The sequence below is a fragment of the Notothenia rossii genome (genome assembly GCF_949606895.1).
Source record: "Notothenia rossii genome assembly, chromosome: 2".
Lineage (NCBI taxonomy): Eukaryota > Metazoa > Chordata > Actinopteri > Perciformes > Nototheniidae > Notothenia > Notothenia rossii.
Genome location: NC_136904.1, coordinates 60,635,369 through 60,650,163, shown reverse-complemented (window position 1 = coordinate 60,650,163; position 14,795 = coordinate 60,635,369). Strand labels below are relative to the sequence as shown.

Genomic DNA, 14,795 nt, shown 5'->3' with positions numbered 1-14,795 from the left:
ATTTTTAAGTACTGCACCCTTACTTGGCCATTTAATGAGTGGCTTGAGGACCAAGGCCATAGCAGGGACCCAGCTCCGCAAAATATTTGATAAGGTGGTTTTTGATACCTGAAATCTATAAGCCAAGTCAGTATTACATAGGCCCAACCTTCATTTCATCAATATAATCAATAGGTGGTCCTCTACTGTAAGTTTGTTGTGAATTCTTTCTACGCTGCCCATCATTTTTGTAATCAGCCACTCAAAGACCACAGAGGTCAGTCCTGTGAGAAAAATCAATTGTCCAATATTGCACTTAACAGTGGTGTAGGAGAATGTAGATTTGTGCAGCTCTTCTTTCAGCTTTACATTTTTTGCTCGTAGTGTGTCAAACTCCTGTCGCAGGTTGACATATTCCTCCTGAAGTTGACTGTATCTCAGGTTCAGATCATCGTACTCTCTCTTTGGAACTGGGATATCCTCTTCAGCTTTAATATAGAAAAGTGAAAAATTAGCATGTGCTGCAACCAATGCAAACAAGTTCACAATTCAGGGGTTCTCACACATTTTTACCAATTAATTTTCAAAACTTTTCCATGACAGAAGAGAAGATACATTATCGATCCCAGGGGGAGATTTTTCCTCTGCATTTGACCCATCCAGGGGCCAGTGTACACGTCACACACAGAAATACACAGCAATTGGAGCAGTGGGCCTGGCAGGAGCACACACACACTAGGAGCACATTGACTCTTTCAGTGAGGGTGGGAACCCTGACAATCAATCAGTTAATTGTAAGATGATATATTCATATATTCATACCAGGACAATGATCCATGCTGCATTCTTGTTCTGGATCCATGCTGCATTCTTGTTCTGGAGTTTCAGAAGTAACACGTTGATTTGCTGCAGTGTCAGCTCTCCTCCTTTTCCTATGGTACCTACAGTAACAGCAGAAATTCCTAGTTAGACTAATCCATATCTCAGAACAGCAGCTGTAGGCACCAAAGCTTATGCTCGACTGAGAGGATGTCAACTCTAATCTTACCTGTCCATCTTTGCATTTGGGTTCTGGCTTTGTTTTGTGTACATGAACACAGATGGCACAACATCAGGATTACTAGAGTCCAATGATGCCTTGCCTGCAAAAATAAAACACAAACACGTTTGTTTAGCCTAGCAAGCTACTAGGCAAATCTAACGCCAGCTTATCAAACTTTAGCTGCATTTGATTATTATTCTACATCATACAGACAATCACTAATGTAAACAAGGCTCTCCCGTAAAATCAAAGAGTAGGCTAGATAACCTCATTACCTGATATAAAGTGGGCGCTGCAGACGCGAGCATTTTTGATTATGTCCTCATTCCACGTTTAATCGCCTGCAGCCACAGACGCCGCCGGTTGCTCTGAAATGGTCGTGGTCCTCTCGGAATCCAATAAACCTTTAGTCCGCCGGTGGAATAGCGATTCGTACAACCGTATACGCAACAACCAGACATGTTGATGCTGGGTACAGTTTGTAAATACTTGCTAACCAGTTGCTACCTCGTCTTTGTCATTCAGAACTGCTTGAAAACAACACCACTTCCGTTGCCCACATGCGCGCGCAACTTTTTGATGACGTCGGCTGTAAAAGGGTCTATACAACAATTTTTTTAATCAATAACAACATTTTCTAAATCCATAAAAGCATTTAAATTAATATTGGGAGTCATGTCGTTACTTTGCTGAGAATGTGGCCATGTAATAAGCGGGATAATTTGCAGCGACTTGTTCCTTATGGGGGAAAATAACACCCGTCATGTGTGTGTAGAGGTGTGTGTGGTTAAAACACTTTCATGAAGTGAAGGAGGTTTTCCTTCTATAAAACAGCTGTGGGCAGCAGTGAGTGTCACGGACATGAATTCATAGATCAAGGCAGACTGGTGCACACACTCTCCTGTCCTGCCAGGCGACACGCCCGTTCTAAGCCGTGTCCCTCACTCCTCACATCCCAAGCATCCCCAAAAAGTGTATTATGTTGTTACATCTCAGATGTTATGTTTAAGTTGTGCTCTGTCTATGTTCAGTGATGCAAACTTGTCACCTTTCGGCGAAATTCGCCGTTTTGAATCCAAAATAGGTCGTTTGTGTGATTCATGTAGATCTGCAATAAAAAAAAATTTGGGGTATGAGGGGGTCTGGGACCCGGAGTAATCTGCAGCCGTGAGCTGTTATGTGCCATCATGACACGCATGGTGTTCTTTTTTATATATTATAATGAAGTACGAGCTGTGTGCTCGAGTCTTCCTGCCTGTCGGCTCTGCTCATGGTGGATGTATAATAAGGCTCTGTTGCTCCGACATGATGGTCTAGCTTCAGCAGCTATATTACCTACGGGTGCGTTCGTTAATATTAACTGTGCGTCCGGAGTCACTGTGGCACAGACTGGACCGCTGGTGAACAGCTGTTAGAATGGGCTGTTCAGGTGTTCAGAGCAGAGCTCCCTGTCGGAGCGGCAGAGCGTGATGTGAACTGAAAAGTTTTTCTGTGGCAATATTATTTAAGGAATCGTTGAGCTAGCTAGCTAGCATACATTGTCACTATCTGCTAACGTTAGCTTTAGCCTTCTATTTCTAATAGTTTTTTTCATAGGCTATAAACAGAGGTGGTATAAGTATATACAGTATATATATTGTACTTGAGTAAAAGTAGAAGCACACAGATCTTGTACTTGAGTAAAAGGAGATGTACTCAGATCTTGTACTTGAGTAAAAGTAGAAGTACTCAGATCTTGTACTGGAGTAAAAGTAGAAGTACCAGAGTGTAGAAATACTCTGTTACAGTAGAAGTCCTGCATTCAAAATGTTCCTCAAGTAAAAGTAGAAAAGTATTCTCATCAAAATATTGTGAAAGTAGCGACAGTAAAAGTAGTCATTGTGCAGATTGGTCCATTTCAGAATAATATATATGATATGTTTTATAATGATTGATCATGAAAGTGTTCTCAAAGCTGGTAAAGGTACAGCTAGTTTGAATAACTTTGTATACTGCAGGGTAGCTTGTGGATATGCTCCAGGTGGAACTAAAGTCTGATTTAACACTTGATTATATTTCACATCATTCATCCACATCTGTAAAGTAACTAAAGGTATTAAATACATATAGGGGAGTAGAAGTACACCATGTACCTCTGAACTGTAGTGGGGTAGAAGAACAAAGTAGCAAAACATTGAAATACTTAAATAAAGTACAAGTATCTCAAAATTGTGCCCAAGTATAGTACTTGTTGAGTTTATGAACTTAGTTACTTTACACCATGTGGCTATAAAGATAAAAAGACTTAAGCCTTGCACAGAGGCATGAAAATACATTTTCAAAATGCTCAACAGTGCTGCCAAAATTATAAACGGACTACTACACAATTTAAAATAAATGCTTTTATATATTTCTATTAGATGTGATTCTTTGGCGTTTCTGTTATTATTAACACTGCTGCTTTAGTTGTTCTGCTAATATCCTCTGTTATTCCTAATTTTAAAGCCGATATTCCGTGGGGTGGGGGAGCCGGGGGATCGGATCCTTGTCACCTTTTTCATACCTGATGAGTTTGCATGTATGTTAAAAAGCCTCAGTCACCTTAATTCATGTAATAAAAACATCTCTGGTCAGTAACACTCAAAGCTAAATGTGCAATACCATGTTCAGCTATGTTACTATTTATAATGTTATTGTTGTTAATTCAGAAGATGTACATATTGGAATGATTTCTTAACTTAAAGTAGGTTATTTTTTACAATGTGTGTTGGAAGGATTTATTAAATTACTATGAATATTGTCATTGTTGAAGGCTTTTAGAGAAGGGTGAACTGTAAGCCTGAATTACATAACATTTTATACCTAAAAACATAAAAGCCACAATAAATTAATCTCAATTATTCTGGTTATTTTTACCTCCCGTATTGCTTTCAACCCACCAGCTTTTATGGTGTTGTTACGTCACTAACTGTAAGCTTGTCACATACAGTCTATGGTCACTCAGAGTAACCTACAGTTAATTTAGCTGCTGGAGAAGAAAGATCAAGGGGGGAGGGGGGGGAGAGAGCTGTGGTTGATGGGCCAATAGTTGTGTAAATACACAGCTGAGAGCTGCCGTTTCATTCAGACTGTTTAAAAAACGGTAACAACGGACTATTTTTCTTAGCGGATGCATGTCAATCTAAATCAATACATACAACTATTTTTTAAATCAATAAAAACATTTTCTAAATCCATAAAAGCATTTCAATTAATATTGGGAGTCATGTCGTTACTTTGTTGAGAATGTGGCCATGTAATAAGCGGGATAATTTGCAGCGACTTGTTCCTTATGGGGAAAATAACACCCGTCATGCAGATCAGGATCCCTCCGCCACGCTTTGGGATCCTGATCTGCCGACGAGGCTCGATTAAAATATAAATATTTTTAGTGAATTACTGAGTTTAGGCACGTTAATAACGTTTTAATGAAGTTGAATACAGTATATTCATATGTGTCAGTGATTTCATGTCAATTCGGCGAACATAAACATAAATGATCGTGGTGAAGATGATGATTAAATTAGGATTAAAAATCGAGAGCCGGGCTGCATTTCCTCCTGTTCATTTTTTTCGACTAAACAACATTATTTTGTTAAATAACAACATGGTGATGTTTTGTAAATGATTACATGTCTGTTATTTAGCACAGTAGTATGATATCCGTGACATATGGATCTTAACAATGTTCCGCTGTACATCCAGTGTACTGTATCTGACTTTATTTCACATGAGCTCCAGTGTGGAACCCCACTGCACCCCCTGGTGGATCAATGATCCATTGCAGCTGGCTTCATTATAATTACATTTATCTATCACGGGGGCGGTCTCAAGTCAAACTGGAGGTTTTCCCTTTGAGCGAGGGCAGATCACGTACCAATCACGGCCCTCGCGTTTCAAACTGTCTGAAATGAATCGCTACATCTGTAGCTGACGAGAAGAGGAAGCGCCATGCACCTACGGCTCCCAGAGTTTCTAAATGTGACTGCAGACCCAATGCACATTTTGTTATCTGCACGGGACGTGCTGAAGAGCGATCTAACTTTGGGTGTAGAACACAACTCATGTCTCCCCCCACTATCAATTGGTGACCCTCAGCAACAGGTACATTTAAGAATAGCTCATTAAAAAACATTTAATCATCACAGTTCGGTGCGTAAACATTAATAAGAGTTAAGGGTGTGTTATACAGTGAGCCAGATACCATAACATATCGACCATTGCCGTCTTCAGTTATCTGAGATACAACAAAGGGTACGGATTTGTGAATAAGTATAGCAGTGCCTCTAGCTTTACCATTGAATTTGGAGTGATACACCTCACCCACCCACTGAGTTTTAAGTTTTGGATGGTCTGAAATCTCTAAATGTGTTTCCTGGAGAAATACAATATTTACCTTGAGGTTCTGAAGATGGGAGAGGACTTTCTCACGCTTTACAGGTTGATTAAGGCCCTTACGGCTCCTACACATGGCGGCGTGCATTGTCGCTTACCGGTGGGGGGGGCTGAAACTCGACCAACAACCAATCATATGAATCTCCCGCCCCAGACACACAAGCACGCGGTTTGATTGGCTAGAGCTTGCACTGGCATATGATTCGATTGGCTGACACCTCCGTCGAGGCGGCAAAAGTAGAACATTGCTCTACTTTTGCAGCGAGCACTGCAAGAGAAGCTACGCTTTGCTCCCACAATGCAGTTCGCCGAATCGTGACGTAACCCCATTCAAAGTGAATGGGCAGAAGCGTTGAAGCGGCAATGCACGCCGCCGTGTGTAGGGGCCGTTACAGTTCCAGCTGACAAAGTTGACCTGGCAGCCATACACCCCAGGGCGGGCAGATGGAGTCGTCATTGAAGATGTCTTACTGAAAGAATGGAGAGCTGAAGTGCAAACTGGTATTGCCGTACTCTGGAGCATTCATAACAGAAACCATAAGAGAAAAAAAAAGACAAAAACAGACAAAAACACAACAAAAAAAAAGGAAAACATTTATCACACATTGTTCTCCTCATTTTCCCATTTCCCCTACACAAACAGTGTATTTCCCAAAGCTTAACAAGTTTTACTCTAACCGCCATTAACTAAATATCTAACCACTTTCGGTCCTTAGTTAACAGAATTTGCTTATCCAGCATTAAACTCCTCTCGTGTCCTTATTCTAAGCTAAAAACAATAATCACGTAAAACAAGACCCAAAAGACATGTGGAAAATAATTGTAACAGGTATTTTGCTCAAAGCTAAACCCTCTCACAAATACCTTTTGCTTATATGCTATCTGTATAATCTGGTGAGCACCTGTAACTATGAGAAGTGAGAAAAAATGCTTTAAACATGAACAGATACATTCATTTAGTAGTTACTGAAGTTAAACTCGAACTGAAGCAACCGGTGAACAAGACAGACCAAACCTGCAGGAGGAGATCTCAGGGAAAGAGTCTCAAAAGTTCCCGTGAACGAAAAGTCTGTTCAAACGTTATAAGGAATATGATCACGAAGAAAGAAAGAAAGACAGACAGACCCTTACATGAGGCATTTTCAAGATATAAGCAGCGTAATTCTCGAGATAAATCACTATAGGAAGATAGCACAAACAGTCAGTTATCAAAACAACGTTCCTGCAGAGAGCGTTTCCATTACGGCCTCATCCACCCGGAGCATTCCAATCCCGATTTCCAGTCCGTGGTAAACGACTCCTTGATTTAACAGACGACCCGCTTGGCACAAACAGCACAAATGTTCTCATATTTTCAGCTGTAGGCTTTATCTTCGTAGTGTAGTATTCCATCGCGGATTGGGGAGAGTCGAAAATCCTCGTCTCACTGCCGAAAGTGATCCGCAGTCGTGTCGGGTAAAGGAGCCCATATCTGATGTCTGGCCTGCGAAGCACAGCCTTCACCTCATGATATGCCGCTCTGCGCTTGTCCAAATCTGCGCTGTAGTCAGGGAATATGAAAATCTGGGAGCCACCGAGCACTAGCTTGCCTTTCTGATGTGAAAGTTTCAGTATTTCCTCTTTCACTTGAAAAATATGAACTTTACATAGGAAGGAGCGTGGGCGCTCTCCGTCTTTAGGTCGGGAAGCGGGTACACGGTGAGCACGGTCAAGTACCAGTGCTTTCTCCAGTCCGGTAAACAATTTGTGAAGCATGTTAGAGATAAACGTAGTAGGGTTGCCTTGCTCAACACCTTCTGGTATTCCAACAATACGCAGATTGCAACGTCTCCCTCTATTCTCCAGGTCGTCTGTTTTCAATTGTAATTTAGCGTTGTCTTTAGCTAACTGAGTACTGCGGGCTTCCAGAGAGTCTATCCGGGCGGCCAGGGTTTTGAAACCTTCCTCATGATCAGCAAGTTGAGTCTTACATTAATCCAATTCAGCTCTTACTGGTGCAATTGCAAGCTGAATGTCTGTGTTGAGCGAGGAAACTTCATCCTGAAACACTTCCCTTACAATTCTGTGGATGTCATCTAGCATCTCGTTGCGTTGATCCTTAGCCTCAACCATGCTACTGGTTAAGCTAGCAGTCGTCTTGTTCACCTTTGGAGGCATGATAGCTGCACATATATCCCAATAGTAGATCACAGATAGCTTTAATCTTAAACTGGGTCAAGTTTTGGTCGATTTATAGCAACATCCTGCTATTTGGATCCGTCTACTCCATTAGACGCCCCTAGCGGTCTCCATGGAAATTATTTTTTAAGATTGACAAACATCATATGTGTAATTCGTGGCACAATTCAAACGGGATCAAAAGATAATCTTTCTCTCCCCATTGACTTCAATACATAATTTTTCAGAAATAAGGTCCCATGGGGCGGAAGTAGATGGGCGTGACTTCGCCACTCTATCCGTATTCGTCCCATACCGTCACGGTTCGGACGTCACGTTTCGCTGCATGCAGTCACACAACGAATACGCCTTTTTTATTACGAGTGGGAAAAAAGTCTGTCATTCAGGGCAGTATCCACTACACTATATATAATCCAGGGGGCGGTATTGCGCCTAAAAGCTGTTTGCCAGTCGCCCTTAAACAACAAATGAAGAAGAAAACACAACAAAACAAACAAAATACAAGAAGAAGAAAAGTTAGTATTGCGAGTTCAGATAACACACAGTCCTGAGCTAGAAGACCCACCTGCTTCTTTTAAATCAGCTGTGTGGGAACATTTTGGATTCCCTGTGGACAGGACGTTGTGTCGGCGTTGTTCGACAGCGGTGCGGTATGCTAATTAAATGGTAACACAAGCCAAACATAATAGATCATATCAGAAGGCATCACCCATATTTGGCCATCACCGGTGCCCGGCAAAAGACAACAGCAGTTCAACTTCTTATCCCCGCTGTTTGTAAGATGCCAATAGAAATGAAAGCTGAGAGACCAAAATAAATAACGGAAGCTTTTGGCATATGTTTTTCAACGGCCCTTATGCAATAGTAGAGGACCCCAGCTTTTATTGATTGTGATTGAAAGTGATTGAATATCTTATTATTTATTTTGTAATATTTTAAGACATTCTTTGTATTTTTACAGCTTATTGAACCTTTTTGTTTGACATCAGCCATTATAGATAATATGGCCATCTGAGTGTGTGTGGTACTGTTTGTGGTTTGTTCTTAACTGTGTAATAAAGTTAATTATTCAAAATGTTAGAGTTCCTTATTTTTAAACTGAAACTTGCACTACTGTTCAATATAAATAAAAAACAAACCTGGAATTATGCATTTGGGACTTTTTTGGGCTTTTTCTTGTTGTACCGAACCCGTACCAAACCGTGACACCCCTAGTGCAGAGTAAATGCATATGCAAACTTTGCATACTACACCGAACGCCGTATCCCTCCTCACTTCACCGACACCCTCAACGCACCCGTGCTCTTTTGAAGAAACCTTCAGCGTACCTGTGGCTGTGAATTCAGCCTTTAACAGTTAAGAGAAAAGGTTGACCTTTATGTGTCTGGACTCCTCTCTGCAGTGCCCATGTGATCCCAAGAGGCCCAAGTCGTGCAGAAAAAAGGAGAGATGCACTTATGGATAACAACCCCAGCACACTCCTCACTTCAGAGCTGTTTCACTGCCACCAGCCGCACTGATTCACCATAAAGCAGACAATGAATCCATTCTGAAAGCCCTCTTCAAGTCTGTGAACTGTAAGTCTTTATGCTGGCGACTGGAGCTGCTGCACTTATTATTGTAATTGAAAGCTTCATTGTAAATCAGTGCAAATGGGTTCTCTGAAAAGAATCATTTGGAATCTGGGTACAAGTCAACTCAACATCTTGTGTGTCAGAGTCATTTTATAATGTACAGAAAATATGTGTGCACCCAGAGATACCATCCCACTGTTCTTTATTGACTGGAATATTCATGAGTCACCGATGAGCAGAATTCATGTTATATTCTATCTTAGAGTGCCAATTTGAACGCCATTTGGCATGTCACGGTAAGGCATTTTAAGATTTTCCCAAGTCATTCACGCCTGTTTGCATTCCTTATAACACACATACGGACAGTCACACTTTAAGAGGACATATTTTTCTCATTTTCAGGTTCATTAGTGAGTGTGTGTGGGATTGAAACTCCCTCTGGATGGAACACAGGGATTTTAACCTTTGCAGAACATTTACATGCACAAAAACCTATATAACACTACAAGAAAAGGGGAAACCCAAAAAAGCCGATTAGGAAATTTGAAATTAATTAAAATAATACTACTAAATGATGTTTAGTATGAAAACGATTAATTATTTGGTCCGCTGTAAAGCTCACTTTAGTAGATCTCACGACTCACATACTAAGGCTCCTCCCCCACGTGAAGGATGCCTGGTTTGAATCTGGCTCAGGATAATTTGCTGTGTGTCATCCCCTCTGTCAACACCTTTCAACTCTGTCTCTTCAATTAAGGCACTGGTGGCCCCATAAAACATAATATAATATAACTTAATAAAAAAAAAATCTCGAAAGAAATCCAAATAAATTCAGAGAAATTGGCATTTTATGAATACACCAATAATTATACCAGGCTGATTTCTCTTCAACTTTTGAAATGCAGCAACATCCGTCAAGTATTACAATATGTCAAAATGTTGTCTAAGTGTAAATGTCTCTGTGGCAGCGCTAGGGGGTGGCTACTTGGGCTCAAGCCCCGGATCTTTTCTGAAAAGCCCCGGATGTTTCACTTTAAAAAAATTTAAAAAAAAAAAGAAATAATAATTGTTGAAACCATCTCGGGAGTAATGTGCAGTACCGGAGTCCACCAGAGAGGCAGCCGCTGCAGGACAGTAGCCTGCGTACTGCGTAGCCTTCCCTGCCCTGAAGAAGAAGTGATCCTTCCTAGTCATGGATGTATAATAGAGAGGCGAAGTCACGCCCATCTACTTCCGGTCCATGGGACCCCGGAAGCGAAAAATTATACATTGAATTCAATGGAGAGAGAAAACGTATCTTTTGATCCCGTTTGAATTGTGCCACGAACTACACATATGATGTTTGTCAATCTTAAACAATCATTTCCATGTCAAAAAAGTCACATTTTGTCGTAAAACTGTTGAAACATAAGACTATGATAAATACGCGACTACAAAGACTACAAATCCCAAATCCCATTCTGGGCATTCACGCGTATGTGATGTCACAGGCGATAATGCTCCAAGGGGTTGTGACTCGTAATTAAAGCGAAGAAGAAGATTTCATAACTGATTTATTCCCTCCAATAAATATAAGAGATTGCTCAAATAAATTCACTTTTACTAGATGCCTGTGTGCTTTGTACCATATTGTAATCACACAAGTGATCATAACACTTGCTCGTTCTATCGCTTCCCGTCTGATGAAAGGACCAGGAGTCGCTGGATCAGACATATCAGGTAATATCATAGGTAATATACATGTTGTGCATGGAACATAGTCAAGTTAGCTACCTAGCTAGTAGCGACGAGTAGCGAGCACGTTAGTTAGCATTACATTACTTAGCCTTGTCATTTTTAGTAGCCTTACCATGAAGTTATTATTTTATTACATGAAGTACACCAAAATGTTAAACAGTAAGAGTAGTCATCATGGTAAGCAGTGGCGGCCGGCCCATAGGGGCGCTAGGGGCGCCGCCCCACCTCTTCCCACATACAAACAATTTTTTTTTTTTAAATATTAAATTAAAACATTTAAAAAATATATATATATATATTTTGTATTTTTTTATTTTTAATGAACAAGGTAAATATTATACAATTGGTATCAGTAAAATGTATAATCTACAATAAAATCTTGTTTAAAATTGTGTTACGATGTCTAAAGTTACTGATAAGTCACATGTTTCCTGCCTGGCCTTGCCCTTGGCATTAGTTTATCATTACGGGGCGCTGCCCCCGAGCCAAACAGCAGCAACCAGCACATTGCAAAAGTCTCAATCGTAAACTGTGCCACCGAAACATAATTTCAACCAGTCAGCGCCGTCAAATATTTTGGTCACGAGGGCGCTCACGTTGGCGTCCACGTTGCTTACGTGCGTTGATTTTTAGACTCGTGAGGAACTGGGGTAGTATCTATAGCAGGGGTGGGGAACCTCCGGCCTCCGGGCCGTATACGGCCCGCGAGAACATTTGGTACGGCCCTCGAGGTAATTTATAAACACACGCAAAAAAGAAAAAAGTTCAAGAAATCTTGACCGCAAAATAATTAAACAAGCTTGTTTTTCCTGGCCAAGGTCAGGGTCCCTGAACACAACACGAGCCTAACGTGTCATCACGTGGTATATGTCTCGTCTGACAGGAGTGTAGTTCTAACGGAGAGCACCAGAACGCGGCTCCGGGCCGGGACTTCACAAATGTCAGTCCCCACAAGGAGCCGTACACATGCCGCAGTTTCTGCGTGGCTGTGTCTTTAGTTGAAAGCCCAGTGGCTATCTGTTAATCTGTCATACTGATCATACAGTCAATAACGTTGTCAGTCAGCCCGACTCAGCCTGGTTGTTCCTGGCCCTAGAACCACGATTTTATGGGGCCATTACATGACCAGAAGTCCCAATTTAAGGGGTCATATCTCCCCCCAACATTTTTTTACTCACTATATCAACAGCCCCACCAAAAATATTTTCCACCAGCCACCACTGATGGTAAGTATTTCGTGAAACATTTGAAGAGTAGCCTACTGCGCCCTCCACCGGGTGCTAAGGAAGCAGTTCAGGGAGAGTCGAAGGAAGGCAGGCAGGCAGGGAGCTTTGCATGACATTCTTCTGGACATGTGTCATTGTGATGACAGTGAGGGTGAGTCAATCTGTTTGTTGGAAAGACAGTAGTTTAGTGATTACTGAGAGAAAATTATTAAGAGAGATAATTATTCAGTGTTGTTACTTTAAAGTGTTGTTACTGACCTTTTTGTCTTTTATTTTCTTTACCTCACCTGTAACTGCTGAGACCCTGAGGAACATGCACACTGATTTCCACTGTACGTAATAGTATTTGGTTATGGTATATTATTTATATACATCAAAGGCACAATGCACCCCCCAGAGACACACATGTATTGAGTGTGATATTTTGCATTGGTCATATGAAATCATCTTTACATACTAGAAAACTGTAGGAGCGGCAACTTGTTTTGAAATTGAATTTTTAATATCCGATAATAAAGTTGACCTGTTTTCTTTATTCTTCTCTCTTCCCAGCTCCATCCATCACCGTTCGCTCCATCCATCACCGTTCTCTGTTCCTGCAGGTCCTGCTTGCTAATCAATGCTTTATTTTTTTACACAATTACAAATAAAGTCAATGTATTGTATGACATGAAGTTGTGCTTCATTCTGAGTCAATAATACATTCATTCTGCCTTCAACTGCAAAATGATTGTGGACTGCACCAACATCCATGTAGCAGCCCCCAGTAAGATGAACCAGGCAAAGTTGATACTCAACATACAGCTGTGCTCTTAAGTTGACATGAAGAATTTGTGAAATATTGGTAATTATTTGGAAAAAATGACTGACGATGCAGAAAACTTTTTTTATTTAGGAACAGTGGTCAGGTGAAGCATTTATCACTACATATGTGTCACACTTAAAAGGCCAAACAGTGTGTTTGGCCTTTTAAGAGCTCTGTCCCACTTCCTCACTCTTGGTCCTCTTCTACCTGGAAATAAAGACAACTAAAACACACACAAGCTGAATGTTACAAGTGCTTCACAAGATAAATAGAAGAGTGCAGACTGTTTAAACTATGGGTAGGGTGGCTATTTGGCAGGTTTAAATGATTGTTAGTAATGAATTATATAATTTTCTCATTGTAGACGAGCACACAGGGAGCCAGATGAGAAAAGCAGAATATGCAGCTGCCATTTTCCTCATGGAAAAGAGAAAGGGCCAACTGTATTTGAGTGGACCAAAGAGAAAGAGACCTTAGCGGTTAATCAGTCCAGCGACCACAGCTACAGCAAAGGGCCTGAGTCTGCAGAAACTGACCCCGAATTCTCCAGCGTGCAGTCCGCAAACACCGAACCTGGACCCTCCAGTGTGCAGTCCAGTTGTTCCGCGGACCTGGCAGGGGATACTTGGATGCGAATGGCAAAATATTCAGCAGCAGCAGTGGCGGCCGGCCCATAGGGGCGCTAGGGGCGCCGCTCCCCCTCTTCCCACCTGTTTGGTTGTCATTAAAAACATTTTTTTTTTAAAGAACAAAGTAAATATGATATAGTTGGTATCAGTAAAATATATAATCTATAATAAAATCTCGTTTAAAATTGTTTTACGATGTCTAAAGTTACTGATAAGTCACATGTTTCCTGGCTGGCCACAGCGTGTATCATTACCCTCTCTCGTCCGGGCGGTAGAAAGGAGCCCTCAGCCAGAGCAGCTGCAGCCAACAAGCTGACTGTTGCTATCTGTAAACTATGCCGCCGAAACATAATTTCAGCCAATCAGCGTCGTCAGATCTGATGCTCAAAGGGCGCCCTTTCAGCGCCCTGGCCTGTGTGTCTGTGAGTTGTTTGGGCTCGTATCCGAGGTGACGCCACAGTAGTTGTCTGCAGGTGTAGACTCCTGTGCTAGTGGATCACCGGAGCTGTAGATTAAGATTTACATGCTTATTGTAGTTGTAAGGGCAATGCCTGTGGCACCATGGAGCATATGAGGGGGCTGGACCTGTATTTTACAGGAAAGGAGTGATCAGAGGGTCGAGTTGTCGATTCTTGTTCAGTTTTCATCTTCCTCACCCTCTCAGACTTTGAGTTGCGCGCTGCTAAAGAGACGCGCTACCATGGAAACCAAACAATGCTGTCGCTTTATTAAAGTCAGAGTGGAAACAGTCGTGAGTAAATCTGATTTTGTCAGAAATCGGGAGAAATGCGGGAGTCTCCTGAGAAAATCGGGAGGGTTGGCAAGCATGACACACACACACACACACACACACACACACACACACACACACACACACACACACACACACACACACACACACACACACACACACACACACACACAATGTTCGTATTTAGTCTAATGATTTTAAATGGGAATTAAATCATTTGAGTCTTCCCAAAACACCAGTATTCTGCAGTCGTCGTCGTCGTCCCCCCCCCCCCCCCTCTGACATCACCAGAAGTCATAATTGAAGGGGTCATTTCTCAAAAAAACATTCCGGGGGACGATCCCCCGGACCGCCCTAGTATGGTTTTGTCACCATTTCCACAGCCCCACTGAGCAGCAGGCTTACCTGGTGATGTCATCCGTATGGAAACAGGGCTTCCTGATCAGGCCATGTTTAAAAGG

General features: G+C 41.7%; 2 protein-coding genes across 2 annotated transcripts in view; both read right to left on the bottom strand.

The window, feature by feature from the left end:
* LOC307029173 (uncharacterized protein) overlaps window positions 1-14,795 on the bottom strand; it is a 426,810-nt gene that overhangs the window by 214,600 nt on the left and 197,415 nt on the right. The gene's annotated exons all lie outside the window — the stretch shown is intronic.
* On the bottom strand, window positions 149-1,345 carry LOC307030312 (uncharacterized protein). Its single transcript, XM_079666653.1, has 4 exons — window positions 1,297-1,345; window positions 1,028-1,121; window positions 802-920; window positions 149-467 (listed from the first exon to the last, which is right to left on the bottom strand). The coding sequence occupies exons 2-4, from the start codon at window positions 1,069-1,071 to the stop codon at window positions 151-153; spliced, it is 480 nt and encodes a 159-aa protein (XP_079522779.1). The 5' UTR covers window positions 1,072-1,121; window positions 1,297-1,345; the 3' UTR covers window positions 149-150.